General features: G+C 35.4%; 1 protein-coding gene across 4 annotated transcripts in view; it reads left to right on the top strand.

Moving 5' to 3' along the window:
• Nucleotides 1-22,617, top strand: part of LOC124556759 (homeobox protein extradenticle) — a 359,145-nt gene that overhangs the window by 328,963 nt on the left and 7,565 nt on the right. Inside the window, exon 9 of one of the 4 annotated variants that reach the window (XR_006968682.1) lies at nt 8,005-8,771. The exons of 2 other annotated variants lie outside the window; for them this stretch is intronic. Coding sequence is in view for 1 of the 2 variants with exons in the window: in XM_047130761.1 (XP_046986717.1) it covers nt 8,005-8,016 (12 nt within the window). In the remaining variant the exon portion in view is untranslated. Of the gene's footprint in view, nt 1-8,004; nt 10,205-22,617 lie in introns of those variants that run through there. One more of the 4 variants, XM_047130761.1, reaches the window with a different exon arrangement.

Raw genomic sequence — 22,617 nt, 5'->3', positions numbered from 1 at the left:
TCTACAACTGTTATACAAATGGCCTCGGAGGCATTGAAGCAGACTAGTTCACATAAAGTCTTATAAAGAACAGGGTGAAGTGAAAACATATCTGCCTGAAAACTGCAGTATTACTGGAAAAAGAGCTCCATGATGATTTGAGCATTGGTTCTGCTTGAGTTTAAGGAAAGAAGCTAATAATTACTGTAAAGTACAAAATGTTCATTGTTTTGTTGCTTTTGACAGAGTGTAGGCAATTTATCTATTTCATTGAAGAAGTAAGTAGTGCCTACACACACAGACTTCACTTACAAATCTCTTGGTCTGTTATTTTGGTGAAAAATGATTGGTATCCAAATGAAGCATTGAGAAAATGCTGAACATTTTACCAGAGGAGAGTTGTTTTTTGACGAACAATGGCTGAATTGTTGAATATATCAAGGGTCCACACACAATGAATGTTCAGCATGTTTTAAAAGTGGGTGCTGTGGCTTGAAGATCTTAGGATAATAGCACAAACAGTATGTTGCTTTTGTGGACAAGGTTTTCTCACACAGATTTCCTCTCTAAGCAAGTGTAACTGTGGGATACCTAAAAGGACTTTTCCATTATAATGTGAGAGATAAAACTGTGTCATCGAAGGCCACTTGTGCAAGATGCTGAAAACTACGGCCTGTGTCTACTCACAGCCCATAAATATGGTAATTGACCTGCAGAAATGATGTTATTAGTGCTTATCCAATGGGGAAGCATGATTTAAAAGTATTGAACCTTCATGGCTTGCCAGAAGGGTCAGCCATTAATTCAGAGGCTTCAGAGGCATGTGTGAAGACTCTGAACCAACTGAAGCACCATTTCTGATTTGTTCCATCTGACAGGACTCAAAAAGAGATCTTGCTCCAAACTGACAATGCATGCCCAAATACAAGTCTCAGAACCCAGTAATAAATCACTAAACCAGACAGAACGTGAGAACCTTATCCAACCTATAGCCCAGATCTGGTTCCCTCTGACTTCCATCTGTTTGGGCCACTGAAGAATTCTCTATGTGGGAGACACTTTGGAGGTGACAATATAATTCATGCACTGAAAACTTGATTGAGCACTGAAAAAGAGCTTTTACGAATAGAGAATACATGCTCTTAGACAACGATTGTTTAAGGCCATAGAGTGTCATGGAGACTATGTAAAAAAATAGAAATGTTGATTGATATTGTCACCAAATACTAACTCTTAAGAATAAATGCATTCTGTGAACAAATTGTGGTGCATATTTATCAAATGACCCTAGTATGTTGCATACAAGTATGCACAGAAAGAACATTGAATAATTGTCTGCAAAAATGGTGTTGTCTGATTGTCTAGATTATATTCTTACTGGTGATCAGGTTGTGAATACCTAAGTCTTTTTTGAAGATAACTGCAATTTTTGGAAGTGTGTCTGATGGAGCTGTGGTAGTAGGACAATAAAATAGGATCTCTTGCAGTAATAAATTTGTTTACGGTCTAAATTGACAGAAGTAGGCTACCTTGCAATTGTATGTGGATATATATAGGCAAAGTTATTAGATTTATTTCAGTTTATTTTAGCAAGAAATTCAAAGCAACATAAAATTTTATTGATATTTACTTGGAGTTAAGAGGTAAGTGACAATCTGAAATTGCTCTAAGAATTAAACAAAGTATGAACTACATATGTTTACTTTAATATATGGCATAAATCGTGACTGTGCATATTGGCAGTAGTTGGGAGAAAAGGAAAACTTTGGGAAAAGTTTGTGCAGCACATAATACTGATGCAAGGAATTCTACAGTTATTCATTGGTAAAGAAGTACGTTTCGGTGTTCTGTTTGCTATACCAGTAGCTGTGAGTGCACATTAAAATTTGGAAGGTTATACGACTGATGTGTTGCATTCATATGTGCATTCATAGTGAAATGTTTCATTATCATTTTAAATGTCAGGAATACATTTTTACTGAAACTGACTGTACTTACATTCAGCAAGGAAAGGTCTGGCAGAATGTAAATAGTTTAAGAGTGAAGGATAACACTCATTGAATAGCAGAATTGCAGTGTCTGTCATAGAGGCTCCAGATGGGAAGGGGGTGCGGGTGGGGGTGGGGTGTGGTAGGTGGGTGGAGTGCAGTTGACAAACATTATTTCTAACATGCATGATGAATTTTAAATGAGAGAGACTCTACATTTTCTATTGTTCTGTCACTGAATGGAGAAAGCCCCTTCTTTTTGCCTAGATGGGGATACTACTATATTACAAAAGATGGCGATCTAACAATAGAATTTGTGTATGGCAAAAAAAATATTGACTCTTGTAATGGAATTGAATAGGCCTAGAAAAACTGATTTTTATCAATAAAAACAAATCAAAACCTAAGTAATCATATAGTAACATCCAGAAAAAAAATTGGCTGAATGAGGTACAGTGTGATTGAAATAGACCCAATAAGACAAAACAGATACATGTTGTACTCAGTTACAATTACTTTAGTTGTTGCGTAATCTTCTCCCTCAAACTGTTACAGTGTGAACATTATGAAATAATTTATTCAAGAATGACACTCAGAAGTGGATAACAGTGATGTCTCAAAATATATAATCAGAATTATGTAGACAACTTACATAATATCAGAGCTGTAAGACTTTGACAGTAGGCCTCCTAAGGTGCATGTTTAGTTTATTTTGTTGTTAGTGCTGTGTTAAACAGTTCATCTGGTTATGATGCAGAAGGAAGAGAATGAAGCATAAGAGGTCAATGGTCTAACTAGTGCCACATACCAGCATAATGTCTTGCCTTTTCTGTTCATCCACAGATTACACAGTTATAAATTTTCAAATACAGCAGATACAGTGTACAAACATAATGAATAATATCTCAGGAATACCCTGATGTTGTCTATAAACAAATGTTTCTTGCTGTATGATTTCTATTAAAAATGATAGATCCAAATCATTTTGTCATATACATTCTATAGTTGAGGGGGAGTAGAGAGAAGTCTGTGGTGATCTGCAGAGTGCACACTGTTTGCAAAAAAGCAGGAACCTGAATCAGATAGTCCTGGTCTGGTACAAAGGGTTACTGTCTGCATTTGATCACTGCAGCATTTACTAAATAAAAGAGTAGACGAGTTCTGTCTAACATCTGCTCCATGATAGCAAGAGTCATTCAATTGATCATTGACCTTAACAAAGGAAAATCATTTTAAGTAAATCACACTGTGAAAAATACCTTCTTTACCTGAATTCATTGGCTGAGTAAGAATGAAAAGAAACACATTCATACCCAGATTTTTAATAGAACCTGACTTGTAATCATTTGTGATATACTGAAAAGTTGTAAATACATCCCAAATTTAAAGGTGAAATCTGTGGCACTCAGCCTGTGAATGGGCTTCTGGCCTGGCTGCACATAGAGTGCAGCCATGCGTATGCTGCAGTGCTGGGAGGGGGAGGATGGTGAGCCCATCATCCTGGCTGCCTTCTACCCCTGGGAGAGATTCCCAGTATTCAATGTAGTAGCAGGCAGAGTGGACCTGGGCCAATGCAGAGGGGCTAGAACCAGAAAAATTCTGTGCTCCTAATTGTGATAGAAGCTGGGACCTCCAGATAAATAGCAGAACAGTATAAAGAATAGGAAATAAAGACTAATAATCTGTCCACTAGACTACCATGCCCACATTCAAAATTTATAAACACAATTAAGAATTTGCTGCAATTGAAAATCCAGTATAGAATAAAATATGTGTAAGAGAACAGACTGCTACTTCTGAAATGAGGAGGTAACACACACACACACACACACACACACACACACACACACACACACACTCTGCTGCTGTATTTGAGCATACTGGGGTGAGTGGTGATCTTGGATGGGGTGTGAGGCAGGGAAATAGAAGTTCTGTGGAGTGAGAAGATGGAGGAATGAGACAGATGGACACTGAGAATAAGTTTTGAGGTAGTACCTGTAGCTGTGTGTAGGGCAGGTTAGAGGATAGATATTCTGGGAGCTATAGAGATAGAGATATTGACAGATAGTTCATTTGTTCAAGGAAGTGTGGTAAGACTGTGTTACAGGCCAAATGATAATTTTATAATACAAAAAAGTGATTAACATTAACAACTTCAGTCATTTAATGGCCATAATAGGTTACTAAATTTTGATATTTGGATACAGCATTCACATTAAGCAACTTTTGGTTTAATTATAGTATGTTATTTTCATAGATAAGCAGAAATAAATTTATTTAATGTAGATCTCAGACATTTTGTCCTATTTCCAGTCAAACTTTGTGTGTGTGTATGTGTGTGTGTGTGTGTGTGTGTGTGTGTGTGTGTGTTTAACCTTTCCATTGGCTGTTGCATTATTTGATAATGATATGGGAAAGGCAAATGTAGGTGGACATAAGCTTTCAGTACATGTAAGTAAATACACTGTGCAGAGAGGAGTAGTTGCCATATGTGTTAAAAATTTATCATAGTGTGAAAAATTTAGAAACTAAAAATTTTTTTGTAGAGCAACAGATAGAGGCATGTGCGTGAGAACTTAAACTAAATAAAGGTAGTTTTAGAATTATAGCTGTGTATAGGTCCCCATTAGGAAATTGTCAGCTATTTTTGAAAAACTTGTGTTCTTTGTTGTGCTGTATGTCAGACCGAGGGAAGCAAGTTATTGTTTCAATGTAGATTTTTGGACAGAGTCTGATAGGAAGCTTGCCCTTGAAGTATTACTTGGTTCTTTCAATTTGACATCAGTTATTGATTTCCCTACTCTGGTGGTACAGGAAAGCAACACAGTGATAGATAATGTTTCTATAGACAAGAAAAATTCAATCAAATAAAAACTTCTCCTGTTAAGAATGGTCTGTCTGAACATGATGCACAGCTAGTTAAGGCATATGATATAGCTCCACACAGTAATGCAAAATAGTCCTCCAAAATAGTGCTTTCAGTCAATGATTTAACAACTGCAAATTTTAGGGAAAGCTTGTAACAGTTAGACTGGGGAAAGTCCAGAAGTATGTGCATTATGTCTGAGATTAGCACCTCTGATTATAAAATTAAAACAATTTGGAATGTTGTTAAAAGGGAAACAAGGCAAACTGAAAGCACGAGAAGACTGTATTTCCATCAAACTCAATCAAAACTTTTGTTAACAAAAAGTCAGAAGTAGAAAGCATTATTAATAATCATTTTTAAGTGTTTTAGAAGAAATATGATACAGCTATTCATTAAAAAATTCAAGGCAATATATGGATGAGGCAATACCTATGCAATTTGATAAAACTGAAATTCAGCCAACCTCTCATACTGAAATTAGGAAAATAATAAATTCACCCAACAGTAAAAGCTTGCATGGAACTGATGGCGTTTCCCAAGGAGTACTAAAAGCTTGTTCCCAACAGATAAGTAGGATTCCCAGCCACATATGTAATAGCTCACTGAAAGAGAGCATTTTTCCAGATAGACCGAAAAATGCTATTATTAAAACATTGCATACAAAGGGGGATAGGAGTGATGCTAACAACTACCATCCAATCTCACTTCCAACAGCTTTATCCAAAATTCTTGAAAAAGTAATGTATTAAAGATTAGCTTCACATATTTGTAAAAATGAAGTACTAACAAAATGCCAGTTTGGTTTTCAGGAAGGCATTTTCAGCAGAAAATGCTCTATATGCTTTCACTGATCAAATATTAAATGCTCTGAATAAATGAACATCACCCACTAGGATTTTTTGTGAACTTTCAAAGGCTTTTGACTGTGTGAATCATGAAATTCTTCTAGATAAGCTTAAGTATATGTGGTATGAATGGGACAGTGCACAAATGGTGTAATTCATGTTTAACTGGAAGAATGCAAACGGTTGAAATTAACAGCACAGTTAGTCTGCAAAAAACACTGGAGTCCTGCAACTGGGAAGATATCAAGAATGGTGTGCCACAGAGTTCAATCTTGGGTCCTTTATTGTTCTTAATATATATTAGTGACTTGCCAATCTATGTTCATGAAGATGCAAAGCTAGTTCTTTTTGTTGATGATACAAGTATAGTAATCACATCCAACAAACAAGAATCAGCTGAGGAAATTGTAAAAAAATGTCTTTCAGAAAATTGTTAAGTAGTTCTCTGCAAATGGATTCTCACTAAATTTTGAGAAAACACAGTACATACAATTCTGTACAGTAAATGGCATAACACCATTGATAAATACAGACTTTGAACATGAACATCTGGGGTGTGTGTGTATTGATGAGAAATTCAATTGGAAGGAACAGATTGATGATCTGCTAAAACAGTTAGTTTCAGCTACTTAAGCTATTAGGGTTATTGCAAATTTTGGTGATAAAAATATCAGTAATATAACCTACTATACCTATTTTCATTTGATGCTTTCATATGGCATCATATTTTGGGGTAATTCATCATTAAGAGGAAAAGTATTCATTGCAAAAAAGCGTGTAATCAGGATAATAGCTGGAGCCCACCGAAGATCACCTTGCAGACATTTGTTGAAGGATATTCACAGTAGCTTCACAATACATAAATTCACTTATGAAATTTGTTTTTAATAACCCATTCCACTTCAAAAATAATTGTGAAGGGCATAGCTACAACGCTAGAAGTAACAATGGTCTTCACCATTCTGGGTTAAATCTGACTTTGGCACAAAAAGGGGTGAATTATGTTGCCACAAAAATCTTTGGTTATTTGCCAAATAGCATTAAAAGTCTGACAGATATCCAATCTACATTTAAAAATAAATTTAAAGAATTTCTGAATGACAACTGAAAAAAAAATTATATTGTGTAAAGAAAAGTTATGTTAAACTGACACATTCCACATCATTACGAAATGTTGTATTCATGATCTGTGGAAGAAGTATTAATGTAATGTAATGTACTTGAAGGAGGGACATTATCCAGTGCTAAAATGCTGGATTTACTTTGGGATAAATGGAGTTAGTACTGTATGGTGAAAAGTCTGGAGCAAAGTTGCTAAACTACTCAAGTTAGTTGCCACAGTAAGCATAAACTTCATCTTTCCCAACATTTGAAAAAATAATAGAGAGATGTCTCCCATCTCTGTTATTTCATTTCCTCAACAGACACATTTCACAACATTTCAAGAGTGATATTTATAGTAGAACTTTGACCACTTTGTAAGCATGTGCACTCTGTTTCTATAAACATTTAAATCTGGTGGTAAATTATATTGTTTGATATGTGGCAGCAGTTAAGGGCCAACCTTTTTGTGAGAGAGCTTTAGCTTTTTGTGGCAAAGAAATTATTTAAGCATCACTGTAAATTCATCTCTGTATACCATCATAAATGTGTATTCTCTGCATTACTAATTAATGGTCATTGTAATATTTCACCTATAGTTATTATGTGGACTTCAAACTCTGTAGTTGTTGCATGGTTACTGTTAGTTGTTCTTGTGAATTAACTGCCTGTTTGTGATGTTGGGTGGTGATGGTGTTTGGTGGTGTTGCTCTATATTGTGATTTCTTGATTTCAGTTTACCCTTTGCGCTCATTTGTTCGCGGTTACCAGTCATCTGAATACTGATATCTGTATTTGGTTTTCTACATGCTTTTACCAGTTACACATGCTAGTTCACTGTAGTGCACATAATATTCACTACGTTAAGACATGAGGAGTATTGTGCTGTTCTGCTTTCTTTGATTTTAATACCGTAAGACCACATTTCTAAATCAGAATTTTCCAATCATTTGTATAAAAACACCATTCACATGAGCATTGTAAAATTTTCTCATACTGGATATGATCACATAAGATCCCAGTGGGACTGGTAACACTCAGCAAATATTCATGAGTGATGCAAAAAAATTTCCAAACTGATGTTTAAGAGAGTTTACTAAACAGATGTTAGCGCAAAGGGTCAGTGGCTTGTTTGAAAAGGACATGAAAATTCTTTTAAGATTTAATCTTTTGTGACTATACATCCAAAACTTTGACTGAGAATTCATTTGGTTTGGTATAGGTACACCAATGAACTGTCGAGAACAAGATGGAAAGCACACCCACCACAACAGCCACAACCACCCAGGCCTTCGCTGGATTTGTGTAGGCGTGTGTGCGTGCGTGTGTTGGTTCTAATGCTAATTCTCGATCAGAGTTTTCTTAAGAAAATATAGTGAAGTGTTTTAAGAACAAAATTTCTTAGTCTAATTTTCTTCGTTCCCTGTTTTTGTGTGTGAGGCTCATGTGAATATTCATTGTAGGACAAGATATTAGTGACACATACAATCTCAGTGAGATATGGATGTTAAGAAGAAGAACAGCACATACTCATAAAACATTTAAGTACCGTTTCTGCATAGGCAAGGTTCAATTTTATCCCAGAGTAAAGACCTCAAGAGTATGTACAGTACTGGAAATATGGGATGAATTGTTTTATTCATGAGAATGTTATTGGAAAAGAAACTTGCTGTTTAGAAGCCGGTGTTGAGATCAGACGTGTGTTCTACTATGCGCCTTAGTTTTGTGGAGCATAGAACTGAGAAGTTATTGAGATCCACCACACAGCAATAAATCAGTATACGAATAAATTAATAAGTATCAAATAATGTAGCAGAAAATTTATTTTTATAGCATTTTCTTCAACTTTGTGAAAATGTTTTTGAGTAAAAAAAGAACTGTAATTTTGAATTTTGGAGTGGCGTGCGATTGAAGGCATAGCTATCAAGGAAGAGCTAAGCTGAGCGGTCATCAAGAGTGCCTCACAATACGTCCTCAGTAGTCACACAAGTATGTTAAGCTCAGAGTCATTGTTTGTCTTCTTCACTGATAGTTGTTCATATGCTTGTTGCTTTTGTCATGTTTTTGCTGTTGAACATACTGAGGAGAACAGAAAAATTGTGTATTAAGTTGCATTTCTTCATTCACACTGATGCATACTGTGAAGAGTCTTTCTGTAGACTGTGTTCCATTACATCAATGTAGGATTGTTGCTGTTTGTGTGAGTCAGCATTGATGCGGCTCTTATCTTCCAGTTGTCATACATTGTTATTGGTGGACATTCTTCTTTTTATATATAAATTAGACAGTAGTTCAGAGTTATACACATTTACTACATTTTCGTTTTGGAAATAATTTCATACCATACCAGCCCACAAGAAAAATTAATGGCAGCGCTTGAAGTACTTCCATTTTATAGTATAGGTTGGATAATACTTTTTACAGTGACATGTTTACTGTGATAAAACAGAGTTACTGCTAACATAAGAATTTGGCTACTTTTGCTGTCTTGCTATGTGAAATAATATTATTGATAGAAGAGTGTGGAATTAAACCAATAATGTTTGTCTTCCACTCAGCATACAGTTAATTGCAGATTCCCTGTCGTGCAGTGTTTGGTGTTAATAAATATGTAACCAAACAGATCATAACAATCACCAATTTCTATCAAGTTTCCAAATTTCTGTGCACTGGAAATGAGTTCTTGTGATTCCTCATTTGCTAAATAGCTTTGCTCAGTACTATTTAAATTGAATGGTTGATTGAAGACATGAGTACAATATAAGGAAATTTACTGACTATTGTTTTAAAAACATTATGTGAAAGTCTGTTTGGCAGCTATCTTCCTTAATACTTTTGTAGGTCATGACCAACTAAAATCATACATTTTCAGAAATGAAAAATAAATCGTTATATTGTTTTTAGATTGAAAATGGTTTTGCTTCACAATGCTGACTCACATTGGCATTTAGATTTTTATGATGGTTGTTACAAATTATTTCTGTTGTTTCTCAGTGTGTTTGCAAATAGCAGGCTGTTATGTTTTAGCTTTTTGTTAGAATTTTAGAGAGAGAGAGAGAGAGAGAGAGAGAGAGAGAGAGAGTATTCATTAGTTCATTATCATAGTTGTTTATGCATGTATTATATCTGTTTCAGTGTAGTGTTATACAGAGCTTTATGTGTCAGTATGAATTATTTTGATTGTATGTTTGCTATTCTTGCATTTTTTGTTGTACATAAAACACTGAAATTTTAAGTCATTGAGATGTGATAGTGGCAACTTAGCTAAGCCTGCTGTAGTAGTTATGGCTACAAGGCATGAAGGTACAGAAATAAAGATTATCATCTAGTACTAAAAGAGGGCTCTGTAAGTTTATCTTAGATTAAATACTTAATTATTCTCTCCTTAGTAGAATATACAAATAAAATAGCTGTAAATATTATCAAGTTGATTTTTGTTTTGTTTAGAACATACCATTCACAGTTTCAGCCTCATTCTATACAGTGTCCTCTTTTTGTGGCTTCACTGCAAAATAAATCCGTTACATGAATTTCCAGAAGCTAATTGTTTTACTGTTCAATGACAGAATGGTTTTGAAAATTTTTAAAAACTGTGTTAAGGGTTTTTAACCTCTGAGAACAAAGAAGTTTTTCTCGACTTGTGCAAGATTCATGCAAGACTAGACAGTATGTTGATTCAGGTACCAAAGAAAGAAGTTATTCAATTTGTTAATTACATATATACCTGAATCTTCACAGCACCCCCCCACCACCACCACCACCACCACCACCACCACCACCACCTGCACCCCCCACCCCCATCTGCACCCCCACCCCCACCCTCACCCCCACCCCCATGCAAGAAATTAATCTTTTATAATGTAGAGTTTGTCCTGATAGAAATTAATAACTGGAGGCAATCCAACAATATGTAAAAGAGGGATGTGATTTTTACTTTTTTCATGAACTGAATAGTTTATTATTACTAATTTATAGGTGTCAATTCAGCTTTATTTGCATGGACGTTGTTCAGTGCATATCAGTTGCTATTTATATATTCAGTTTTTTTCTTCTGCCATTGATTTATGGCATGCATTTTAAAAGAAACTGCTGCTACATTTCAGTTTTGTTGTGTGTAATCAGCATTAATAATCTGCATCTTTCTTTATGTTGTTCTCTGTAAGTAATTATAAATAAGCAAGTAAATGAAACAAAATTGTAAATTTTGTGTTCATTGTATAAGTTTAATGTATGGGAGGCAAAATATATGCTAGTAATAGAATTAACTGAACAGTTTTGAAATGTTTAAGATGTGCAGTAGTAGATTGCATTTCCATCTTGTTTCTTGTCAGTTTAGATGATGTACAGGTAAAATAACCGTTTCATAACTGAGATTGATTAGAGTTTGATACTTTTCATCTTGATTAATATTTCCCACGATCTATACTTATTCAAAGTCATGCAACACAACTCTTGAGAGACCTGTGACTTACGTGTGTTAGTCTCACTATCAGCAAAACAACAGATCCTAATAATAAATTAATCTTTTCTTTATACAAAAGAAACTTCGGTCTTTAAATCAGGTAGATCATATGGTGCAATGAAGTTCCTAATTGGGATAATGGTGTCTTTATGATTTTAGTAATTATTTATGACCATTACCATAATCCTTATACAATGTTTGTGTTAGAGTTCCTTGAGGAAATTTTCCTGCTTAGGTCATATTTCTACTATGCCCTGGGGTGGAGGGAACAGTACTTCTGTGGTTTTGTAATGCAAAATGTGAAGAACATTTGAAATCCTCCACTTGCTGTTTGAACCAAGGGCTTTTGATTCTGATTGTATTTGACTTATTTATTTAGGTTTGCTTCTCATTTGGAGGCTGTAGATAAGATACACACTACCAATCCAAGGATCTACAGTAGAATGTTACAGTAAAGTATTTGTGTTTTATTTTGAGGAAAGCTTTAACACAATAGATTTGAAAAGGATTTGAACTGAAACATTGATAGTGGAGTTTGTCACTAATGTAATTTTTGGGATCTGCTGTCCATTACAATATTTAATTAGTAGATTCTTTGTGATCTGTATGCTGATCTGATGACAATGAAAAGTGCCTTTCTGTTGCATTTGTAAGATTTTTGAATTGCTACTACTTGTTTACATTTTAATGTGCCAATTGTCTATACAACTATGAGTCAGTATTCACTACTGAATATATTAGATGCTGAATGTCAAGGAGCAACTTATCAGGATTATATTTGCATGATCGTGATACATACATTAATTTTAATACAACATTAATTTTAATACAACATGGGATATCATGCACACTTTGTAAAACCACATGAACAAAACAAGTAAAAGTACAATGAAATTGCTCTACTTTCCCCATCAGTGCTGGATTCATACACAGACATGTTAATGCAAGGATAATGTGTATGAAAAGGTCATAGCTGATTTCCTTTCTTATTGTTATGTAACTAAACTAATCTTCCATCTCTGATGAGCTTGTTGGCAATTATAACTTTCTTTCTTTTCATGGCCTCAGCTTCACATCATGTTGGCCACAGTATTTCTTCATTGCTAATTTTGTCTAGTTTTAATAGCTGTGAAATTCCTGATAATGCCACATATCAAAACTGTTCAGTATATCTTTTCACTGTTCCTCAATTATTTATATTTTGCTACGTGCATATATTTACTCTGCAAAGTGAAAATTCCGTATTTTCCTCTTTTGAATGACAGTTGATGTCCCTGAATTATTCTGCTATTGATTTTAAAGTTGTGTGTGCATAGCTTTTATCTTGGTTTCCAACTGATTGTTAGTGTTGCATTACCACATACAGTCTATGCTAGTTCTTCAATATTACTGACAGTGGATGTAATTCCTGCTTTATTACTAAAGTTAAATTTCAAATGTATTATTGCTAAAATTGTTTCTCCTTGACACATTCTGCACCTGAATATAAAACCCAGTTGCATCATTTGTGAAGTGCGGCATTACTTCTTTCTGGCCTTGTAATTTCACTCTCCCTATTTTACATTTTCAGTAGATATATGCAGTTGAATAACACTGATGATTCCAAGCATAATTTCTTCTTCGTAACTGGAATAACACAATTGGAGAAGGAGATACAGAATCACTAAGAACACCTTGATCTTATTAAGGAACAATAGTGACAATGACTAGACTTTTGCACACACAACTTGCTAATGTTGTAACCTAATTCGTTCCATTATTGTCTTCATAAAATATATGGAGAAAATATACTGAATGTTGTGAGAGATTAAAAGATCAACAAGTAAATTGAAAAATGGAGGCTATGAATTAAAGGTAAGGAAAAAAGGGAATGTGCATTATCGACTATGAATTTGACTTGGTATTCTAACACCTTTTACAAATTCAGAAAAGGCAAAAATAGTATATAGATTCAAACAACATTAAGAAAACATTCTTTAGAAATAGACATGCAGTATGTGAACAAAGTATGCGGCCACCCCAAATAACACATGTTTTTCATATTAGGTACATTTTGCTGCCACTTACTGCCATGTACTCCATATCACCGGCCTCAGTAGTCATTAGACATCATGAGAGAGCAGAATGGGGTGCTCCATGGAACTCACGGACTTCGACCATGGTCAAGTGATTGGGTGTCACTTGTGTCATACGTCTGTACGTGACATTTCCACACTCCTAAACATCACTAGGTCCTCTGTTTCCAATGTGATAGTGAAGTGGGAACGTGAAGCGACATGTACAGCACCAAAAGCTTACAGGCCAACCTCGTCTGTTGACTGACAGAGACTGCTGACAGTTGAGGAATGTTGTAATGTATAATAGGCAGACATCTATCCAGACCATCACACAGGAATTCCAAACTGCATCAGGGTCCACTGCAAGTACTATGACAGTTAAGTGGGAGGTGAGAGAACTTGGATTTCATGGTCGAGCAGTTGTTCATATGCCACACATCATGCTGATACATGCCAAACGACACCTCACTTGGTATAAGGACCATAAACATTGGATGATTGAACAGTGTAAAAAAGTTGTGTGGAGTGACGAATCACGGTACACAATGTGGCGATCCGATGGCAGGGTGTGGGTATGGCGAATGCCTGGTGAATGTCATCTGTCAGCGTGTGTAGTGCCAACTGTAAAATTCGGAGCCAGTGGTGTTATGGTGTAGTCATGTTTTTCGTGGAGAGGGCTTGCACCCCTTGTTGTTTTGCATGGCATTATCACAGCACAGGCCTTTTGATGTTTTAAGCACCTTCTTGCTTCCCACTGTTGAAGAGCAATTTGGGGATGGCGATTGCATCTTTCAACATGATCGAGCACCTGTTCATAATGCATGGCCTGTGGTGGAGTGGTTACATGACAATAACATCCCTGTAATGGACTGGCCTGCACAGTCCTGACCTGAATCATATAGAACACCTTTGGGATATTTTGGAACGCTGACTTCGTGCCAGGCCTCACCAACTGAGATTGATACCTCTCCTCAGTGCTGCACTCTGTAAAGAATGGGCTGCCATTCCCCAAGAAACATTCCAGCACCTGACTGAATGTATGCCTGTGAGAGTGGAAGCTGTGATAAAGGCTAAGGGTGGGCCAACACCATATTGAATTCCAGCATTACCGATGGAGGGCGCCACGAACTTGTCGGTAATTTTCAGCCAGGCGTCCGGATACTTTTGATCACATAGTGTGTCATTATGCAATGAATGAATATATTTTCCAGGGGCAAGGAAATGATAAAGTTTGGGGCTTAACATATCTGCATGATGAGGACATTTGAGATGAAGCACTTGCTATGGATGGGAAGGAAATCAGCCATGTCCTTTTCAAAGGAACCATCTTGACATTTACCTTAAGCTATATAGGAAACCACAGGAAGTCTGTCTCAGGATGGCTGTATGAGGACTAGAACTACTGTGCTCTTGAATGCAAGTCCGGTAGGTTACCACTGCTCCACACCACTCAGTAAAAGAGTTCAGATTGTAAATATAATGTGAACTACATTTGTTACATGACTTTTAGAATTGGAAGGAAATAATTTCCAGTTGGAGTCTGTTAGTTTAAAAAATTTGAGATTTTATAAGTTTGATTGTCAGGCAACTTTTCCATCATTTTTATAAATAAAAGTAGCAGAATTATTACTCCAAATGAAATGAGTTGACAACTAATTATTTTACTCTTAATACAGCATTTCCTGCAATGGCTGTGTGTGACAAGCCAGAACTGTGTACCTGACCAGGATTCAATTATGGATGGAAATGGTGTTACCCTGTGGTACAAATCAGTGGCTAATAGTGTAAATTTGGTTGTGGCAGTGAGGGGTAGGTGGTGATCTGTAAAAGGACAAAGCAAGAGAAATAGTAACAAGTGTATATAAATATGAGAATTACTCAATGATTTCCTTTGACTAATGTCACAGAAGTTCAGAAAGTTCCCTGGGGATGCATTGTCTTGTAACTTGAAATTTAAGTGAGAATACTGTTCACTGTTGGATAAATGCAGTACATCTCCCCACTATCTCTTTACAATAGCATTTCTTCAAGACCAACTGTGTTGCCTGGGAAGGCTGTGGTAATGATCATGAATTTATCATGATCATCACCTAGGCCATCAATCCATGTCCACTGTAGTTGTCACATTTCACTATGTTTCTGACATGCAAATGCATTCCCCATTATCTACATAAAGACTGATATCCAAAATTACATTTTACAATGAATTCGGATTCATTTGAGATGATCATCCTGATCCAATGTCATAATTTCCAGACACAATGTTCACTGCAGTCTGACAAGGCAGTGGGTGTAGATCTTTAGCACACATAAGACAAGCTAGAAGCATCTAGTCCTACATAATTTATTTCTCTTGAAATGGTACTGGTGGAAATTTGATGTCTCCTATGTTATAAAGTAGCAGTGGACATACTCTTTTTTGCCAATTGGTGTGTACACCCTCTATTACCTTCACATAGGAAATGCACAGTGTTCCCCTTGCTGCAGCAGTTTTCTTCACTTTTCAGGTCACAGTTTCTGCAACTTTTATCACAATCACAAAAGAAGTAACAGTCTCCTGGCATGGCCTGCAATGTTTTTTGTGAATTCCACTAGGACAATGAGCCTCTCACTGCTCCCTACCACTAAGATCATACAATTAAATCTCTGAAATGAAGAGAATTGTGTGAAAATATAATTGTTCGTCTATAGTGGTGAAGCAGAACACTTTAATGTGTATTGCATTTTTTAGCTTGTTGTATTCATGAGATGACCCATTTCCTGTTGTTGTTCTTGTGTCTTATCCATAATATTTTTATCAAATATTGTTTCCCATTGCATGAAGTTCCCATTTACCCTTTTGTTTAGCTGATAGCAAATGAAATATTAACTAGCATCTGAGTAATACAAGACAAATATAACTGAATTGAGGAGGAAAATAAAAAGATGTTCATCCTTTAAAAAGCCACTTCTTTGCACACAACCACAAGTTTGTTGTAATTTCTGTGTTCAAGTACTCTTACCTATAGCTTTTTACACTTCAGTCTTAATTATTAATATTTATTAATTCCCCAGATACTAGATTTGTTTGTAAGTTTATAATTTTTTTTATGATTGATCTGTTTACCTGATGTTTCAGATTTTCCTGATGTGATAGATAGATCAAACATATCTGAGCAGCAAGATGGGTTTTAGATTGCATTTTTGAACAATATTTTGACACATACCCTAGATGTTTTCTTAAATTGATACAAATAATAATGTTTTAGTTTTTCCATTTTACCTCGAACTACTAAAATGTTAATTTTGCTGTAATTTTAGTCCCTATAATTTGCATAATTGTCCACATTATCACATTTCATTCCAGTTGGTACTATGAGTTACTATTTATCATCAGTGGATTGTGTAGTCTTGTGTATAGCTGACTTTCCTTTTCTGTAGCTGCCCCTGTCACTTTTACATTTCTTCTTTGTCATTTCTAATAAGACTTTCAAGGGGATCTAAAGTCACATGAAAAGGGGGGGGGGGGATTCCTGTTTTCCTTCATTTTCCATTGAAGACAGCTTCATTTATAAGTTTTACAGTTCATGTTAGTAAAATCTATATCTGATAGCAAGTATTTACTTCCTGTTTATTTAATGTTGACAGACTGTTATTCATCCCAATTTGCCATTTATTATAGTAGGAAAATTTATCATGTTACATGAAGTCTTCATTTCACTGTACACTATGGTGACAAAAGGCATGTGGTCTGGTCAGATGAGTCCTGATTTCAGTTGGTAAGAGCTGATGGTAGGGTTTATGAGTGGCACAGACCTTATGAAGCCATTGACCCAAGTAAACAATGAGGCCCTGTGCAAGCTGGTGGTGGCTCCGTAATGGCATGGGCTGTGTTTACATGAAATGGACTGGTCCTCTGGTCCAACTGAACTACTTGGAGACCATCTGCAGCCATCCATGTACTTCATGTTCCCAAACTGAGATGGAATTTTTATGGATGATAATGTAACAAATCATCAGGCCACAATTTTTCACAATTGGTTTGAAGAACATTCTGAATAGTTCAGGTGGATGGTTTGGCCACCCAAATTGCCCTACATGAGTACCATCAAATATTTATGGGGCATAATTGAGAGGTCAGTTTGTGCACAAAATCTTGCACTGGCAACACTTCCTCACAATTATGGACGGCTATAAAGGCAGCATGGCTCAATATTTATGCAGAGATGTCCCAATGACTTGCTGAGTCCACGCCACATATAGCTGCTGCACTACACCAGGCAGGAGGAGGCCCCACACGATATTAGGAGGTATCCCATGACTTCAGTCACCTCGTTGTGTGTATATACATCAGTGCAGCTTCAATTATTCTACATGTAGCTCCAAATGAACTTACCTTTCATTTTTTAAAATGATGAAATTTCATTAATGACACACTGACTTCATCGTATAGTACTGCAGTATAATGGCGATCTTTCTGATTTTGGGAAAATCCCATTGACGATCTCCTCGGATCAGTAACATAACTTTATTGTTATCATAATGCATTGTGTGTTCTTGCATTATCCATCATGTATTTGCAACAGAGCTCTGTATCATGTCTCTCAGATAATTCTATTGTTTTCTGTGATATCAGTGTTGATTTAGCATGAAATTTTCAGTGCACAAATATCCCAGGTAATTTCAGTATTTCATGTAGTTGTGAATCAGGTTGTTTTTGTAATACCTCAACTCGTGTGTAACATACACTGTTAAATTTTATAGCATGCGAGATCTGTGCAAAGTTTCAATGTTAAGATTCTTGTATGGTCTTGTCTCATGTCACATGCTGCCATTAGACATTCCTGTCAGCATTCCATATTCAATAGATGCTCATGACTCTACGCCAAGTCCTGCTTTAACCATGTGCTGTAGTTGTCACATCAGGATTGGGCCCAAGTACTATAAATGAACTTATTCTTATGTACAGAGAGAGGCGAAGAGAGGCAAATAAAGATGACACATGTAAAAGAGAGTAGTAGAAATTGTTCAGGATTTTATGTAAAGATAACAGACACAGGATAACCACTAGGAACAGTGAGGTAGTACACCCTGATTGCTAACATGCTAAAGGTAGTAGACTAGATGATTAGCAGCTATGACTGATGATATGTGCTGAGAAGTAAACAATGAAGGTGACTGGAAAAAATTCATAAATAAGATACGAATCTAATAAGAGTATCACAGAGCAAAAGAACAGACAAAGTAAGAGTATGAGAAATGAAATCTTGGCTTTCATGTAACGTTTTTAGTACATTTTCCTACTATAACTTCCTTTTTATTTGTGCTTACTGAGTATTTTGAGTAGCTAAAACATTTCTTCTACCTTTTTTCTTTTTTTCAGTTTTTGCAAATCTTTGTTTTTCATTAGGATCTGACCAAATGAACCTTTTTTATAATTACCTGGAATATCTTTTCAGCCATTTTCTGTGCCTCTTGCTTTACCCATCTTCTATCCTTTTCATTAGTTCTTATCAGTGGAAATTGCTGAAGTTAATATATTGTATGTATAGGAATTTGAGCAGTAGTACATTTAAACTTGGCTGAATGTATCAACTGGTATAATCTGTTCTCTTTTTGTATATTATTATACAAATATTAAGTACTGCCTGAACATAGAAGGATAAAGTCTGCTTGCATTACTAAGGAACTGTTCCCTGTGATGTACTGTTGCCCAACTGTTTTTTAACTCTTCTTGCATTGTGACAAGTTCAGTCAAAATCACAAAATCGGGAAACTCAGAGCAGTAGACAAAATCCTTACCTTAGAAATATTAAGTTCAGGACCCAACATGCAAGAAGCTAAACTGATGTTGCAACTTTGTATAATTACCAAATATGCTAAACTGGTGGGATCTTCTTCAAAGTAGCGCTCATTTCATTTCAGTGTGCACAAATATGCATTCATTCCTTTCAAAGTTCAAAACATCTGTATGTGTTTTGCTGTGAGGCTGCTCAGCAGCTCCAACATTTCTGCCTCCTTTCAGAGCACAAGAGCATGCGGTGTGTCATTTATTTTATGTCATGGTAGTATATTACAGCTGCATATTATTATTTTTAGTTTTATAACTGTGTAGTTTCTCCATTGATTCCTAAATAATTTTCTTTCTTTGCCTACACTGATATTCCACAACCACTACAAGTATGAAGACGAGCATACTTCTTAATGCACCATATCGTAAATTTACTTTCTATTCTATCTATAAATGATATGGGATAAGAACAACTCTAGATAAATCACTGGTCAATGTATTATTCTCCAGTATTACCTGCACTGCTCTTATGGGAGTGGAATAAAAGAGGCTGAAAGATATTTCTCAGTTATTCACTGAACTAGTTTCTGAAACTTTATTAGTAGATATAGATAAAATAACGGGTGTTTCTTGTAGGATCTGCCAGCTGAAGTTTTTTTAAAACATTTCTGTGAGAAACCTCTAAAACTCAAACAAATCTGTGACAGGTCTTGATGTGATAGTGGTGCATATATTTGAAGGTTGTGTAGATAGTTCTCCAATTTATTTCCAGTTTTATGTTGTTTGCAAGGGTACCTTTGTCTGATATTCTAATGCAAATTTTTACAACAAACAACTATTGTTTCTTGGTCTTAATGTGTATTAATACTGCTTCTTTTGCAATTTTTTCAACATATAAGTACTTTGTTTTGGGTGTTGTGGTAAAAGTTCTACGTTGTAAATCTCAATGTACTTCTGACTTGATAAAAAATTAGCATTCCTTTGTTATTTGCTTCTGATTACTCATTAAGTAGCCAGGCTATTATTAAATTGCATTACATTTGGCAGTTTAAAACGTCTTTAAAATTACTTCAGTGTACAAATGGGACACCAGTATTCTTTTATGGATGCTTGGATCTGTCTAAACACCTTAATATTTGTTTTGCAAGAGCATTAAAGTGTTAAGTTCTTGTCATTTTTCTGTGTATGTAGAAACGTTTAATGTATTATTCACATAATGCTCTGTGTTCCACCCCATGACGATTGGTTGGGAATGTTGTTTGTCTTCTCCATGAATTCCTAAAATAAAATTGAGAAGATACTTTCACAGTTGCAATATTATGTGAATGGTAATTCATTGTTTAACAAGTTTATTATATAAAAATTAACTGAATCAACCACACAACAATGGTGAATCATTCTTCATATGAATGCAATAGAATTGCTAATTCATTTACTAGTTCGTGTTCCACAAAATCAGTAGGTGTCCGTAACAGATCTGCATCATTACATTACAAAAAAGTCATTAATGCTGTGGCAACATTCTCAGAATTTTTTACAGTTATGTATTTGAGCTTCATCTGCTGGAAGACTTGTAGACCACAAAAATTGCTGAGAAATGTTGATTGCCATTGATGCACAATTTATATTTTTTGAGTTATGCTCAAGAACTGATTTTGTCTTTTTCAGTATACACTGTCCTCATACAGTGGCCCTTGATCTCGACATTGTCACACAATACTTAACTGGTGGCACTATCGTCAACAGTTTGTTCTCACTATTGGTACCATTTAAGTGTTCAAAATATTTGCTTTTGTAAGCAGCTGACTATATAAATTTAAAAACTGCTCCCGACAATGTGTCTTGCACTAAAACAAAAAAATATGCTGTGGCTTTTGTTATAATTTTCTGCTAGTCCCAAAAACCATATCACCAAGGAACGTGTGCACCTCTGTGTGAAGTCCTGATCTGCACATGCTATTGTTCTCCCCTTTGATTGCTTTTTAATTTATACACTCCCTCCCTCACTTTAAACTTTTTTTTAGGTTCAGGATTTCATAGCTGCAATTTGACATTTTGTGCATGTTTTGATGATGTTGAATGTCAGTTGTGAATCTGAGACATGTTAACTACCTCTCACATTAGCTGACAGATACACTTGTGTACTTTCAGATCCGGTGTCTATAACTTAATTTTGAACTAAATATTTTATTTTGCTTGTAAAGGCACTTTCTTTAGTGGTCACTTGCCCAACAACATAAAAAAGTTTTAAAAGTGAACTCCTCTAATAAGCATATCCAAACATATTTTGTATATTTGAACCTGTCATTTGTGTTAAAATAGCTTCACTTTCAATTGATGAAATTTGGCATGTGCTGTCTTGTGTACTCTTTCATTATATGAACTTCTGAGCAAGGCTAGCAACTGGGGCTTTTGTATTTTGTCAAATGTTCTTATCCTATCAATTTAATAGTTCACCAAAACTAGTACCAACCTTTCCTTCACCATTTTCATTTTTAGTTGCTACACTTTTCCCATGCTTTTTATGGTGCACTTTCTGCATGTTTCCTGCCAAACATTTGTTTCACTTTTTGCCCTTAACCCTATCAGGGTATTTTCTGTTTTCTGGACATCATCTTAAATGGTTAATTGTGTCATTTTATGCTCATAATGTGCTTTTTTCCCCTCTTGAATTTCAGTATTCTTTTATAAAACTGGAAATGAAATTCAAATAATGTGAAAGCCAACTAAAATGCTCCATTTGAGTCATGCGATGCCTGTGACGTCACTGGCTAGCTCACTACTCATGTTGTCATAAAGCTAATTCACAGTGATGTCTTGTTTTGAAATATACATTTTCGAACATGCACTTAATATCTTCATCTTATTGATGTCAGTAACTGGTTCATATTACCAACCTGAAGTGAGGCTCATTTATTCTTTACCAAACTGCATGATAGTGGAGCTGTCTACCTGAAAATGCAAACACCCCTAATACTTACTGGGCATTTTGAATTATTATGATATTTCTGCAAAAAACTGTATAGAAATAGGGGTGGTGATTTGATTGCCTAGATGGTACCAAGTTTAATTTTATTCCTGTTTTCTCTTTGAAATAGTAATTTGTGTCTACTGGCTTATTGGTTTGTTATGTGTGCACAATTTAAAAATTGCAGTTGAAGAGACATTAATTTATTAAATACAATGTCAGAACTTCCAACAATTTTAATCTATTTACTGGTTTAATTTTGACAACCTCCAATTGAAACTGATGAACTTTCTTTGCCCAGATGGTATGAAAATGTACTGTATTTTTGAAATTCTGCATATGGTGCCGGATAAATGTTAAATTAGCAGGGTTTGTGTGGATTCTGTTGGATACTGATGGACATCAAGCATTTTTTTTTTTTTTTTTAAAAAGAGTACTGTCTCACAGACTCAAAAACTTGTGTAGGAAATCCAAAATATTCTCAAATTCCTTTACATTTCATAGCACTTTGAAGAAAGCCCTAGAAAGCAAGGAAGCTTCCTAAATATTTTTACTATTGTGAAAATGCCATAAAAATT

This window comes from Schistocerca americana, chromosome X, assembly GCF_021461395.2.
Source record: "Schistocerca americana isolate TAMUIC-IGC-003095 chromosome X, iqSchAmer2.1, whole genome shotgun sequence".
NCBI classification, from domain to species: Eukaryota; Metazoa; Arthropoda; class Insecta; order Orthoptera; family Acrididae; genus Schistocerca; species Schistocerca americana.
This window is presented reverse-complemented; position numbering and strand designations above follow the sequence as displayed.